Source organism: Neltuma alba, unplaced genomic scaffold (genome assembly GCF_004799145.2).
Source record: "Neltuma alba isolate B1F8T4 unplaced genomic scaffold, ASM479914v2 tig00011414_pilon, whole genome shotgun sequence".
Taxonomy (NCBI): Eukaryota; Viridiplantae; Streptophyta; class Magnoliopsida; order Fabales; family Fabaceae; genus Neltuma; species Neltuma alba.
Window position 1 is genome coordinate 358,152 of NW_021636098.1, and position 13,144 is coordinate 371,295.

The 13,144-nt window shown below is 31.2% G+C and overlaps 1 protein-coding gene across 1 annotated transcript; it reads left to right on the forward strand.

Annotated features, from left to right (window-relative positions):
* Positions 1-5,548: 5,548 nt before the first annotated feature.
* Positions 5,549-9,717, forward strand: LOC114713061 (TMV resistance protein N-like). Its single transcript, XM_028897639.1, has 5 exons — positions 5,549-6,033; positions 6,650-7,775; positions 7,889-8,164; positions 9,413-9,501; positions 9,669-9,717. Exons 1-5 carry the CDS (start codon positions 5,549-5,551, stop codon positions 9,715-9,717), a joined length of 2,025 nt encoding a protein of 674 aa, XP_028753472.1.
* The last annotated feature ends 3,427 nt before the right edge of the window (positions 9,718-13,144 follow it).

The window sequence follows — 13,144 nt, forward strand, 5'->3', positions numbered from 1 at the left end:
ATGAGCCAATTTAATCATCAATTTCTTTTTTATCTCTTCGAATATACGAATAATAGGAGTATTCATATATCCATATATTTAAGCTTCCACTATAATTAATGTCCATGTTCTGGGATTAACACTTATTGCTAAAATAAGTTCTTACCCATTGTTGCGGACCATATGAGTTAGAGTCGACTCTGCTACCTCCTTTGCTCAAACCTTCTAGTTGTTTCCTTAAACCACTCCCGGAATATGCTTCACCCGCGCAAGAGACGAGTTTTTTAATACAAAAACAGAAAAAGAAGTAATAGTAACTTGGTTATGGACGGGAATTGAACCGGCACATGGTGGACTCACAATCCACTACCTTGATCCACTTGGTTACATCCGCCCCTATACTTTGCTCTAATTTGCATAAATAAATCTAGCACATAATTTGTGGTCACACTTAGGTAGGAGACCCATTGGACGTCCAAGGCTAAACCCAACATGTTTTGAAGCGGCCCCATGAACACCACTATATCCTTTTTACTTCTTTTCCATCAATTTTGAACCACATTATCATAGGGTGTTTATTCTGGTCCTTTTGCATTGGGCTCATTTGCTTTGTACTGGCTTCATAATCTTGTAAAGGCCCAATGCTTTTTTTGACCAAAAAGAGGCCCAATGCTTTTCATGTATCAGTTTACTTACGTTTGGATAAAATTTTCTTTTAATTTATAAAAAAAGTGCTAATAAAATGAAAATCATTGGAGGTGATTTTGACACACCTATATGTATAAAACTTATTGGTCTTCTATCTTAATAACGTGTGGAAAGTTGTCATCTTAAATCTTGTCTTTGCCAAGCCGACTTTTTCAACAGTTGATGTTCTTTTTATAATCTTACCTAACATGTGGGGACGAAAATCTTATACATTTGACTCTGATCTCTAAACTTATGTCAAGGTTCGTATTTATAGGTTGATCTTATCGTTATACAACTTTTTCAACCAGTATACTTTTAGATTTATACATATATATATATATATATATAGAATATTCACTTTAAAAATTTTGAAGACATTATTACTAAATATTTTAGAAAACAAATCACGATATCTCAAAATGTTTAAAGAAGCAGCCTGTTTCAATTCAACTTAAAGAAGAATTTGGAGCGGCTTTTGGTTAATTTAAGGGTTAAAATATTTGTTTAGCCTTTTAAATTCACACAAAGTTTCAGTTTAATCTCTAAAATTTAAAAGATATATTTTTAGTCCCTTACATATTTTAAATTAAAAATTAATGTTTTAGTCTTTAAATAATAAGTCATCATTTTAAAATTGTTGAGTCAACATTTTCCATTAGTGAGGTTGAGGGTATTAAGGGATTAAAAATACACTTTTAAAATTTAAAGGATTAAACCGAAACTTGATGTAAAGGTAAAACTTATACATTATGCTAAGAGATCGAACAAGTTTCCAATTTATAACTCCTATTTAATTTCTTCTTCCTTGTTCGTTTTCTCCTTTTTCCCTTCCTTATATATTGTTCTCCAGGCGTTCGTGTAATTTGGATTACAAATCACCGACTTGTTTCCTCCCCTTTCTTATAAAACGGGAAAATCAGGTCTAACAACCAGATTCACAAATCTGTTATTCTTAATAAGGATTATTAATGATAAATACTCATGTTTTATTATTTGAGTAGTAAGCAGAGTTAACTATCTTTTTAACCACATAAATTTACTATGTAAATGGTAAATAATATTCATAATTCAACATGTAAACACGGAATGTAAGTAGTAAATTTGCGGACTTAATTGATAGTTCAGTTGTGAATTTGATCCTTCGATATAGTCTTCCCTCATAAATCCTCTACTGCAACTACATAAAACTGCATCAACTACTTCTGCAACCCTAGACGGCAAAGAAAACATTCCTCATTCATAACGGCCTTATAAATAAGAAAGCATACAAAATCCTTCTGTTTTTTGTTTTTGTTTTTAATGATCGATGTGTGCCAATTACAAAAGCTGCTTTTTAGTGAGTACACTTTTTCTTTGTAGCGTTCTACCATTTGCTTGTTTTTGGTCTAAAGATGAAATTTTTAATAATAATTGGTTGCATTCACCAATTTTCGTTATAATAGCTTGTTCTACAATGGGAGTAACAGCATTTTATGTTTCAGATATATTTACTTGTTTTTGAACGATATTTGAACTTTAATTGTAAGAATTTCAATGAAAAAATAGCTCATTCCATTCAATATCTTTATTTGGTAAAGAAAAAGAAGCGAAAAATATGCATTTATTATCTTTATTAACAATAAATTATAATGGAAGGACTCCCTTTTTTTAATTGGGAAGAAGATGGATTGATATCAACTATTTTAAAACTACCAACACTACTTTTTCCTATCCTCATGAATCGAAAATAACCATGTTATTTTCTATGCTAATACTAGTAATATTTATTTTGTTCATTCAGGTTACAGGAATTTTTTTCAACCAAAAAGGATTATATTTGGATATATTATCAAAATTTTAATTCTGCGCGCATGACAAGAAAGGGAAAAGGATGGAAGAAAGAACAGGGTGGAGGGATAGAAAGACTAGAAAGTAGGGAGTGAAAGCAAAAAGGAGGGGAATCAAACAAATAAAGGGAGGAGAAACTACCCAGTGACAGAACTTCAGTAATCAGTTTATTACAATTCGTGAGGCATACAAAACAAATGTGTTGAGTTGTTAATTATACGCCTCAACATATCAGAGAACATTCTGCAGTAATCTACAATTAAATTAAATGCAAATTTTGTTGGCGAAAAAAACATGCAAATTACAGTCAATAATAAATAAAAGGTGACAATCAAATTAAAATTAAAATCTAAGATTTCCTAATAATGATAGATATCCTAAATATCTCAAAATCATTGTTTCGTATCTCATCAATGTATGTTGTCAAAAATGCAAACATGGTGGGGTAGGTGAAGATTAAATTCTTCTAAAGTTCATGCATGTCCTGCATTGTGAAATACACCTTCCAATACTAATTATAGGAGCTAATTGAGTTGTTTGTTTTAATTCTAAATATAAAACTTCAATTCATTTAATCTTCTAAATTCATAATTTTTTTCAAACTACTCATATCACTTACATTTATTAAAGAATGATTTCTACATGGTGGGACTAGTATAATTTTCATTGCGAATCATTAAAAGAGGTATCTTAGTGAAACCAAGTAACCAACATATATTTTTATATAAATAACTAACTCAACTAATTTTTTTTTTAATTTTTTTAAACTATATATTGATTTTCTACATTTAGGATTGAAGGAAGTGATTCTTATAGAGTATGTTCACGATGAGAAAACATCATGAGAAGTGTTTTGGGCCCACTTATAAAGCTTATTGTGGTCCTTTATCTCAATTAACATGTAGAAAAAATCTTAAACCTTGTTGTCTTGGCAACTTTGTCAACACTAGATTAATTTTCCCTCACCGACCTTGGATCTTTAATTGGCATGTGGTAAGACTTTATTGTCATAATAAATCCTGTTCTCATGGAAACTTTAACTTTTCAGCAATTGATGTTCTGTTAACCATCAATCTTACTTGAACTGCGTCAAAATCTTATGCTTTGAAAGAACAAAATTGGTGGATTTTCTTCATTCTAATTTCTCATCGCAATTAATTCAACCACACAGGAGGGGAAAAGGCAACATTCTCCATCACTTACGTTAGGTCGCGGAAAATATATCTTTTTTTTTTCTCCCTTAAATATACCACCTAACATATATATGTTCCTCAATTCTCAAGAGTAATAAACAAATTTGGGGAGCTCACAAGCAGTCAACAATTGGGCACTGCTTGCGTTTGAGAAGCCAAATGTGAAGACGTGAAAGAAATAAGAAAGTCATCAGATAGAATTGAAATGAAAAACTATAGGCACATGAGTTAAAGGGCCCACACACACACACACACACACAAAATCTCCTTAATATAAGAATTACCCCTCCGGTTTATAATACTTTTTCGATCCTTAATATAAGATCTATTTAACTAATTTGATTAAATTAAGGAAGTTAGGTAGGTTAATTAATTATAAGAAATATGACATGTTTTTCCTAAAACATTATGATCATCTTGCTTAATATCCTCTTTCCTTCTTCTACTTGATTATGGTTGAAAGAGTATCCATAAGGGTAATTTAGAAAAAAATTAATAAATATAAAAAATAAGTCTTATATTTAGGACCAAATTCAACTCCATAATTAGGTTTTATATTAAGAACCAGAGGAGCATAAGAAGTCTTGTAGAAGAAAATTTTGGTCCAAAATATAAGAGGTTGATAGGATAATTAATGATAATTTTTCACTTTTACCCTTGTTACAAGAAAAAGAGAGTTTTAAATGCAGAAGAGAAATGAGAGAATTTTCTAATATTTCATTCTTTAATAAACTTAACCAACATCTTGGTTTAAGATGTCATTAAGTGTTGTCAAAATTGCGATTCAAAACATGGAATCGTCTGATTTTACAAATATATTGCATCGTTTCTTGTTAAATCTTATCTATTGGAAATCTGGAAAACGTACTCAACTCGCTTAAAAATGTAACTTGTTGATAAAATCGTGAGTTTTATTTTGAGTTTCTGACTTTGTATCTAGGCTAAAATTAGTGAATGTGTTACTATCACTGCACCAGAACTCCAGAAACCGCACTTCTTTCAAATCATTCTTAAGCAAAAACGCGGCAATATGGCTTTTGCTCTTATTTATTTCAGTTTATTGTGATAATTTTATAAATTAGGATGAAATTAGTGGATGTAAGTTTTTATAATTGTCTTTATTTTTTTGTTATCAATAATATATAAACATTTATTGTTAAATTATAAATCATTTTTAATACAAAAAACTATACATAATTTATAATAAAAACATATTGTAATATTATGGTCTTTACTTCTTCAAAAACGTTGATACAAAATTTGACGTCAATTTTAGCGAATACTAGATGATATTTTAAATTTTAAATCCGTCCAGTAAAAATCTTTTTCACAATAATCACACTATATTTTTTTGTCATCTCCATAAAAACAGTGGAGATCGTAATGGCGAATAATTTGAAGACAACAGAAATGATGATAATTTCATATTTGATTATCTCTGTTAAATTTATAATTATTTTTTAAAAATTTGATTATGTTTAGCGGCTTGACTTTATCTATGAAACTTATAGAAATGTTTATATTAAGTACTTATAATAAATTATGAAAGTTGATAAATTTAATTTTTCAGTTATTTGGATTTAAAATACATTTAAATCAAATTATTTTTTGTATTTTAATTATTTAATAATACATTTTTAATAGATAAACTCTTACGGATTTACGATATGAGTTCTCAATTCGAGTTTGCGTCTCTGTCATGAGATTACTTGAACCCATGACTTTGACAATTTTGGTCATTACGCGCTTTAGAGCCAATTAATGAACCGTTTACACGATTATATGTGTACTTATGTCAAGAAAATCTCCAAGTAAATCTATGAAACCATAACGGCTCTTCAAGTAGTCGTTCCATTACGATGGATTCCCAGAGCAGCTTATCGTCCAAACCCGTACAAGTTTATTTAAGTTTTAGAGGCGATGACAACTCTCGCAAGTTCACTGATGATCTTCGGTGTGGCATTGAATCTAGGGACTTACAAACCTTGGGGGACGACAAGAAGTTTGAAACAAGAGACTCCATTATTTTGATCCCACCACATCTTCTCAAATCCATCGAAGAATCCTTTATCTTCTTTGTTATCTTCTCCAGAAACTTTGCTTCTTCAATATGGTGCTTGCAAGAATTGTCAAAGATCGCCGATTTCATTAATAATAATGATCCCAAACACACAGTGATACCAATTTTTTATGATGTCGACCCATACGAGGTACAACAACAGATTGGTATCTACGGAAAGGCCTTTGCAGAATACGAGAAAAGTTTCTGTCCTGATTTAGTACGAAAATGGAGACTTGCTATGACGCTAACGGCTAATCTCCCTGGTTGGGTTGTGCAAAATGAGTGAGTATAGTTTTATTCTTGCACGTGCTTTGATTTCCTAGTTTTATTTGAGCAAAATTAATTTAATCATTGTAGTTTACCTCAATTTTGAATTAAATCTCTATAGTTTATATTATTTTATTTAAATTGGAACCCTTATATTGATTCACTGTAGTAGGCATGCATCGTCGAATGTAAAAACTGTTAATTTTGATTATTAATTTCATGGATGGATATTTATGAAATTTTCTTCGTTTCATTTTCACAATTTTAACACCTATGCTTTTCTATAAATGAATTTTGATAAATTCTATAGATTAAAATTAACAAACAAGAGGTCAATTTCATTTATAGAATTTCATGAATTTCATGAAATTTTCTTCGTTTTACGTGACATTTTTGACTCCCGTGTGTATTTCTATGAATGAAATTTCATAAATTCTATAAATTAAAATTAATGGATCAAACAACAAGAGCTCAATTTAAAAATAATATATTATATATCCAGGGACTTGATTTAAAAACTTAGATTATAAAGATTTGTCTTGCGGATTAATTTTCTCTTCTATTTGCTTGCATATTGACAAATTGGGACAACTACACAAATCGTGATTAGTTTTCTTTTTCCTCTCTTCAGACAGATCAAAAAGCACAAACAAGTTATTTTTGACATCCACAAACTGCTCAACACAAAATTACCTGAGGTTGTTTTTGCCGATCATCAACTGATTGGGATGAAGTCTCGTGTGCAAGAAGTAAAAAAGCTTCTTGATTTGGATTCAAATGATGAAGTTCGAGTTGTAGGAATTTGCGGGATGTGTGGAATAGGGAAGACGGCTACAGCTGCGGTTTTGTACAATAAGATCTCTCACCGTTTTGATGCTTCTTATTTTCTTCCTTTTGATGCTTCTTGTTTCCTTCCTGACGCATGCCATGTTTCAAACTCTAATGGTGTATCCCCTCTACAACAATTTTTCCGTCAAACATTGAAGATGGAGGATTTAGAGATAAGGGATATTCAAGAGGGAATTTTCTTGGCGAACCCAAAGCTAAGACACCAAAAGACTCTTATAGTTCTTGATGGGGTTAACCCTACACAAAATCTAGAAACATTGAATTTGGCTGTAAAATCTAATTGGCTTGGTGCTGGGAGTAGAATAATCATAACAACTAGAGATGAACGGCTCCTTAAAGTTCTTGAAGCAAATGATGTTTATAAGGTTGAGCTATTGTCAAAGGATGAATCTCTTCAACTATTTTGCAAGAAAGCTTTCAAATGTAATTTTCTTGTAAAACAACATCAAGAGTACTCAAATAGTGTGCTCCAATATTGCAATGGCCTTCCTTTAGCAATTTCAAGTTTTGGTTCGACCTTGTTTCATCTACGTGCCTCAACATGGATGAGTGACTTGACTAAATCAAGAAAAGATCCTGATCATTGGATGATGGAGATACTCAAAACTTGTTTTGATGAACTAGATCACATGAAGAAGCAGATATTTTTAGATATTGCATGCTTTTTTACTGGGAAGGAAATTAATTATGTAAAGGAAATTTTGCAAGACTGCGGCTTTTCTGCTGAGGAAATCACACTCTTGGTTGAAAGATTTCTCATAGACATTCTGGATCAAAGAATCCGAATGCATGGCATGTTTCAAAAAATGGGACGAGAAATTGTTCGACAAGAATCTCCTCAAGAACCAGGAGAACGAAGTAGGTTATGGTCTTTTGATGATATTTGTCATGTTATGACAAAAAACACAGTAAGTTTTATTCACTTGTTTTTTTTGGAAAAAAAATACATAACAATCTACAAATTAAATTAAAATATTCTAATCTTTCATTATTTTTGCATGAATGCCTTTTTTCCCCCTAGGCCACTGAAAAAGTTGAAGCTATTGTCTTGGATATGGAAGATTCAGAAAGCAGTACATTGAGAATAGAAGCCTTATCACAAATGGGCAACTTAAGACTACTAATATTTCATAATGTGAACTTTGTTGGAACGCTCAATTGCCTTCCTAACAAGCTACGGCATATTTCATGGCATCAATATCCTTTGGCTTGTTTGCCGTCAGGTTTTGAGCCCCATGCACTTGTTGAATTGATTATGCCTGAGAGCAACATCACACAAATATGGGAGGGCAACAAGGTAATAAACTCAATATTCTTTTGTTTGTTCTGATTTTAAAATTGCATTATGCATTTAAAAAGTGAGTTATCCTTCGCAACCATGATTATAGTGTGTGTGTGTATTTTGCTTGGTTGTGTTGTCTGTTATGTTTTTAGTTAGATGAGAAATGAAAACAAGTAGAGAGAAATTAGACGGAAGAGAATAGCATATTAAGAATATATATTTTTTCCCGTTTGGATGAACCAGAGAAAAATTAGGGAAAAAATGTAACCAATTTCACAATTGTAATAATATCCATGTGAACAACAGGTGGGCCACATACTTAATTAACTTGTTTAAGCCCTTGTGGAAATTTCAAGATCTCCCTTTCTTGATGAGAAAACTTTGGAGAAAAAACATGTGGGCCCTATGCCTACTTCTTTTTTCCTCCTCCACTTTTACTTATTTTTTCTTTTCTCTTGTTAGCCAACTATAACAACAAACAAACTTTATCCTACTAATTAAAGTTGCCATGTGGGTACTAACAGGGTTGAGTCTAGTGGAAAGAGCTAGTCCCTTATAATGTGATGAACAAAGATTTGAATCCTTACTGAAAAAGATGCCTACATTTAGTGTCAGACAGTGCTTCAAACATGATTACTTCCAATAGGAGGATGCCTATACTTAGAGGGAAAAAAAAAAAGGTGCTACGTGTATTGTGTCCAACCAAAACCTATTCAAATATATTATTCAGTGTCCTTCATATTAGTCTCAGTCTAAATCTCCTCAGAGGCTAAAGAACATCTACTCAACGCTCCTTAATTACTAACACTTCATTGACATTTTGTTTTCACGTGTTTGAACTATTTTAAATAATTTTCTATCATTTTCTACTCTATAAGTACCATATTAGTACCAGTTATCTTAAATTATTAAGGATCTTATCTTTCCTTAGATAATCACATTCATTTTTATATCCTTGCCTTTGTTACTCCCAGATTTTCGCTCTTAGCTTGTTATTCCTTTAATAACCAACACTCACTATTACAAAATATTATTAGTCTTACAAATAGTAGCTTGATAAAATATCGCATTAAGCTAGCTTAATATATGGGTACTTTATCTTGCTATCCAAACAGGAAAAAAAAATATTTTCTATTCTGTTTTTCTCCTCTAGTTTTTTCTCGTTCCATACTATACATTCTCTCCATCCAACATGGGGTTAGTTAGTATTATGATTTAAATATATCTAATTTTCTCAACTCACATTCTCATCTTTATTCTCAGGTGTTCCCTAAGCTGAGAAATCTGAATCTTCGTGGCTCAAAAAATCTGACCAAGTCCCCAGATTTCAGAGGAACTCCAAATCTTGAGAGGTTAGACCTTGAAGGATGCACTGGATTATTGCAACTTCATCCTTCCATCACTAAACTTTCAAAGATCAAGTCCATAAATTTAAGAAAATGCATCAATCTTGTGAGTATTCCCAACTGCTTATTTGCACTAAGCTCTTTAGAACTTTTAAATCTGGCTTGCTGCACAGAATTTGCCCAATGTTTGAAATTCGCCCCTTTGAGGAGCTCAGTTATTGAAGTGCGACTGTTCATCAATCAATATTGTCCATTCTTGGAGAAGATGGCATATTTTCTTATATTCTTTTTACCAAAACGCAGAGATTATAGGGTGTTTGTTTTTTGTTGCCTTATTTACCTAATGTTTATTTCCAAGTCCAATAATGAAAAGCCCTAGAGAGTTAAGGGTAAATAAAGTTATAGGCTCATATAAGTTTTCTTTTTCATTTATGGTTTGAGGCGAAAGTGATGGGATATGGGATTTGAGTAAGGATATTTGTTTTTCATATTTTGCAATTATCTTCATTATCCTTGCTGTCTTTAAAGATTGTGATTAGGAATTGAAGAAGAATTATTATTACCTGGCCTTCCTCTCTCCTCTCTCTTCTCTCCCCTTCCTCCTTCCCATTTTACATAAGAAGGTCTGAATAAACGTGGTAGATAATCTGGAATGATATATGCTTTAATCAATTTTCTCATTTATGGGATCAAATGGCATCGATTCTAGACATGACAACATAATCTTTAAGAGAACCATCCAGTTTTAAGAATATTTCGACAATAGAACATCTTCGTTCAGCTAATGTTATCTACTTGTGCTTAATGTAAACTTAATATAAGAACTAGATAATTAATTTAGAGAGATTAAGAAAATTGTTTAAGTTGGTTAATTATAATAAATATGTATTGATTTTTCTCAACTAAATTTAGAGAACAAAGTGGATTAAGGTCTTATATTTAGAACCAAGTCTAATACTAGAACTAGCTCTTATATTAAGAATACGATGTAATAGTTTTTATACAGAAAATCTATTGGTCACTATTACAACGTATAAAAAGAGCAAATTAAACAAGTAAATATGCGAAATGGAGGAAATGCTATACAAACGAAGCATCAATTCTTGAAGAAACCTGAAATTTGTGTAATGCTGTTGTAAATAATAGGAAGCTTCAGTAATAGTTCCCCACGCTGCATACGCAAACCCGTTTGGATCGCAATAGCTATCCTTACAGCTGTTATAAAATTTGAACTGTTTTTTGAGGAGGTCTTGCTGTCGACGTGGGTCTGAAATTCGAATGCACTGAGAGGAAAGGGAAGGGAAGATGATGAAGTGTGATGATTAGGTGGAAAGGTAGAAGAACTGAGTGGCGATGATGTGGCAATGAGGTGGCATGTTGAGTGCCATGTGTGAGTTTCACATGTCTTTTAATGGTCAAACTTAGCTTTGACTTACAGTCCGGGCAATATTGTTACGTTTTAGTAACTTCTAGGATGACATTGGTTTTAAAAAAAAAAAAAATCTGGATACCCATAACTTATCAGAAAAAATTTTTGGGACAAAAATTAGACGTTAACCTAATTTTTGATGTATAACTTTTTTGCATGATATTTTTTATATGGTGCTGGATGGAAATTAGCCCTTTATTAATACACAGTCTTCATATTAAAAAGGAAAAAGGAAAAAAAGGGTCCAATGACTTTGTATACTCCTCAACGTTCAAGGGTAACTTAAAAGTGTTAAGGTTAAGTTCCGTTTACGAGCTTGCGTTTGAATGCATATGGTGCACCATAAACCTCAAACTGATTCTTAAAATCAAATCTTCTAAGACGATATACCTTGGATGAACTGTTCAACTTATATTTGTTATGTATAGCTTATAATATGCGAAGAGATGGCCGTTAATTAAGTCCCAATAATTCTCTCACTATAGTAGGGATATATATGTAATATTACTTCCGGTCTTCAATATAAGGTCTAATTTTTAGTTCAATTTAAACTATGAATCATATCTTATATATTAAGGAGCGGAGTAAGTACAATTATTGCCAATTAAATACTTTAAACAAGCGAATTTTCCCACTCCACAGCAAGGTACCAATTTTAGCAAGAATAATTCACATATTCATCTTAGCACACAATTATACGAACATTGGCATTAATTAATATATTTAAACATCAACCAATCTCTGGAAACTTTTCTTGAAGAGATACCTATTGAAGGAACCAGTTTTTCTGATGAGCACGATGATTTTCATCAAATCTTAGTCATTTAAATTTAACATGCATAACTTAGGTTTAATATTTAATATTTTTTTTAAAAATATTTTTCTTTAATAGGTGCATAATCCAACATAATTGTAACATCTTAATTTGCAAGTTTTTAAAAAAAATATAATTTTTAATTTAAAAATCACTAGTTGAAAATTTTAAATATAGACCATTAAAACTAGTTCAACAGTTTAGATTGCACCGCAATGATGAGTAATATGGTGCTTATCACTATGATGAGCACTAAAACTAGTTTTTCTCTGGAATAATAATGTATTATAATTACAAAATATTGTATAAATTTTTTTTCCTAACCCTCATCGATGCAAATATAAACCATACATGAAATATGATCCGGCCTTCCTTTTATTTCCCCTTCTTGACTCTTTAGCTCTGAATTGGCAGAACCTTTGTTCTGACCAATTTGAATTGCTTTTCCTACATATTTTTTTGCATGTAGATTCCATAAATGAAATTTATAAGTTCCCATCCAAGCTAGGATAATACAACCTAAAAGATTCTTTTACATACCAAATCTTTTGGGTCATGGTGTATTAAAAATTAATAAAAATCCTAGAAGATCAATCATTTGATAATGGCTATGGAAATTCACTTAGTTATATTATATATCTTTAAATGACACTACCTGATGTATTTCTAAATTGATAAGTAATTTTAAGAGAAATGAAGTTTAGAATATATCATGTATGGAGGACCAAAATCATATTTTACGCTTTCCATTTAAAATCCACAAACTATAGAAAACAAGAGAGAATATAGCGAAATCAAGGGAAAAAGACATAGTGTAGAATCTTAGATAATTAAGAAAGATAATTTATCCTCCTAATGGGTTACTCGGAGGTGGATGAAAATACTTGGTCATGTTTGATATTCGTATGTAACAATTGAAATAAATGGAAAGAGACTTTTGTGGATACTTTAAAAATTAACTAAAATTATTGAATTTTGTTGAGGACATATTAAATTAATTATTACAGAATAAAATTTACGAAAAAACGATTATGTATCAGATTTATTTTTTAGTGTATGCTTATTCTCTTTGTCAATGTTCTTAAAATTTTTTTAAAGGAGATAATGATATGCGCAAGAATATATAAAGACATTGAGGATATATCATATCATTTTCGATCAAGATAAAGTTCCTGGCCTGGTCATTTAATTTTTCTTATCTGATAATCAAAGCATACATCCAAAAGAGTTCAGGCCATACATGTGGATCAATCGAGGGCAGTATATAAGGCAAATTAAACGACAACATCAGGCTATAGTTTCCTGAGTGTTATTATAAGAAGACAACATAAGGACATAGTACATAATTAAAACACTGACTATTATATGAAAGATCCCATGCCAGAATGATAATCACTTCAAGTTGA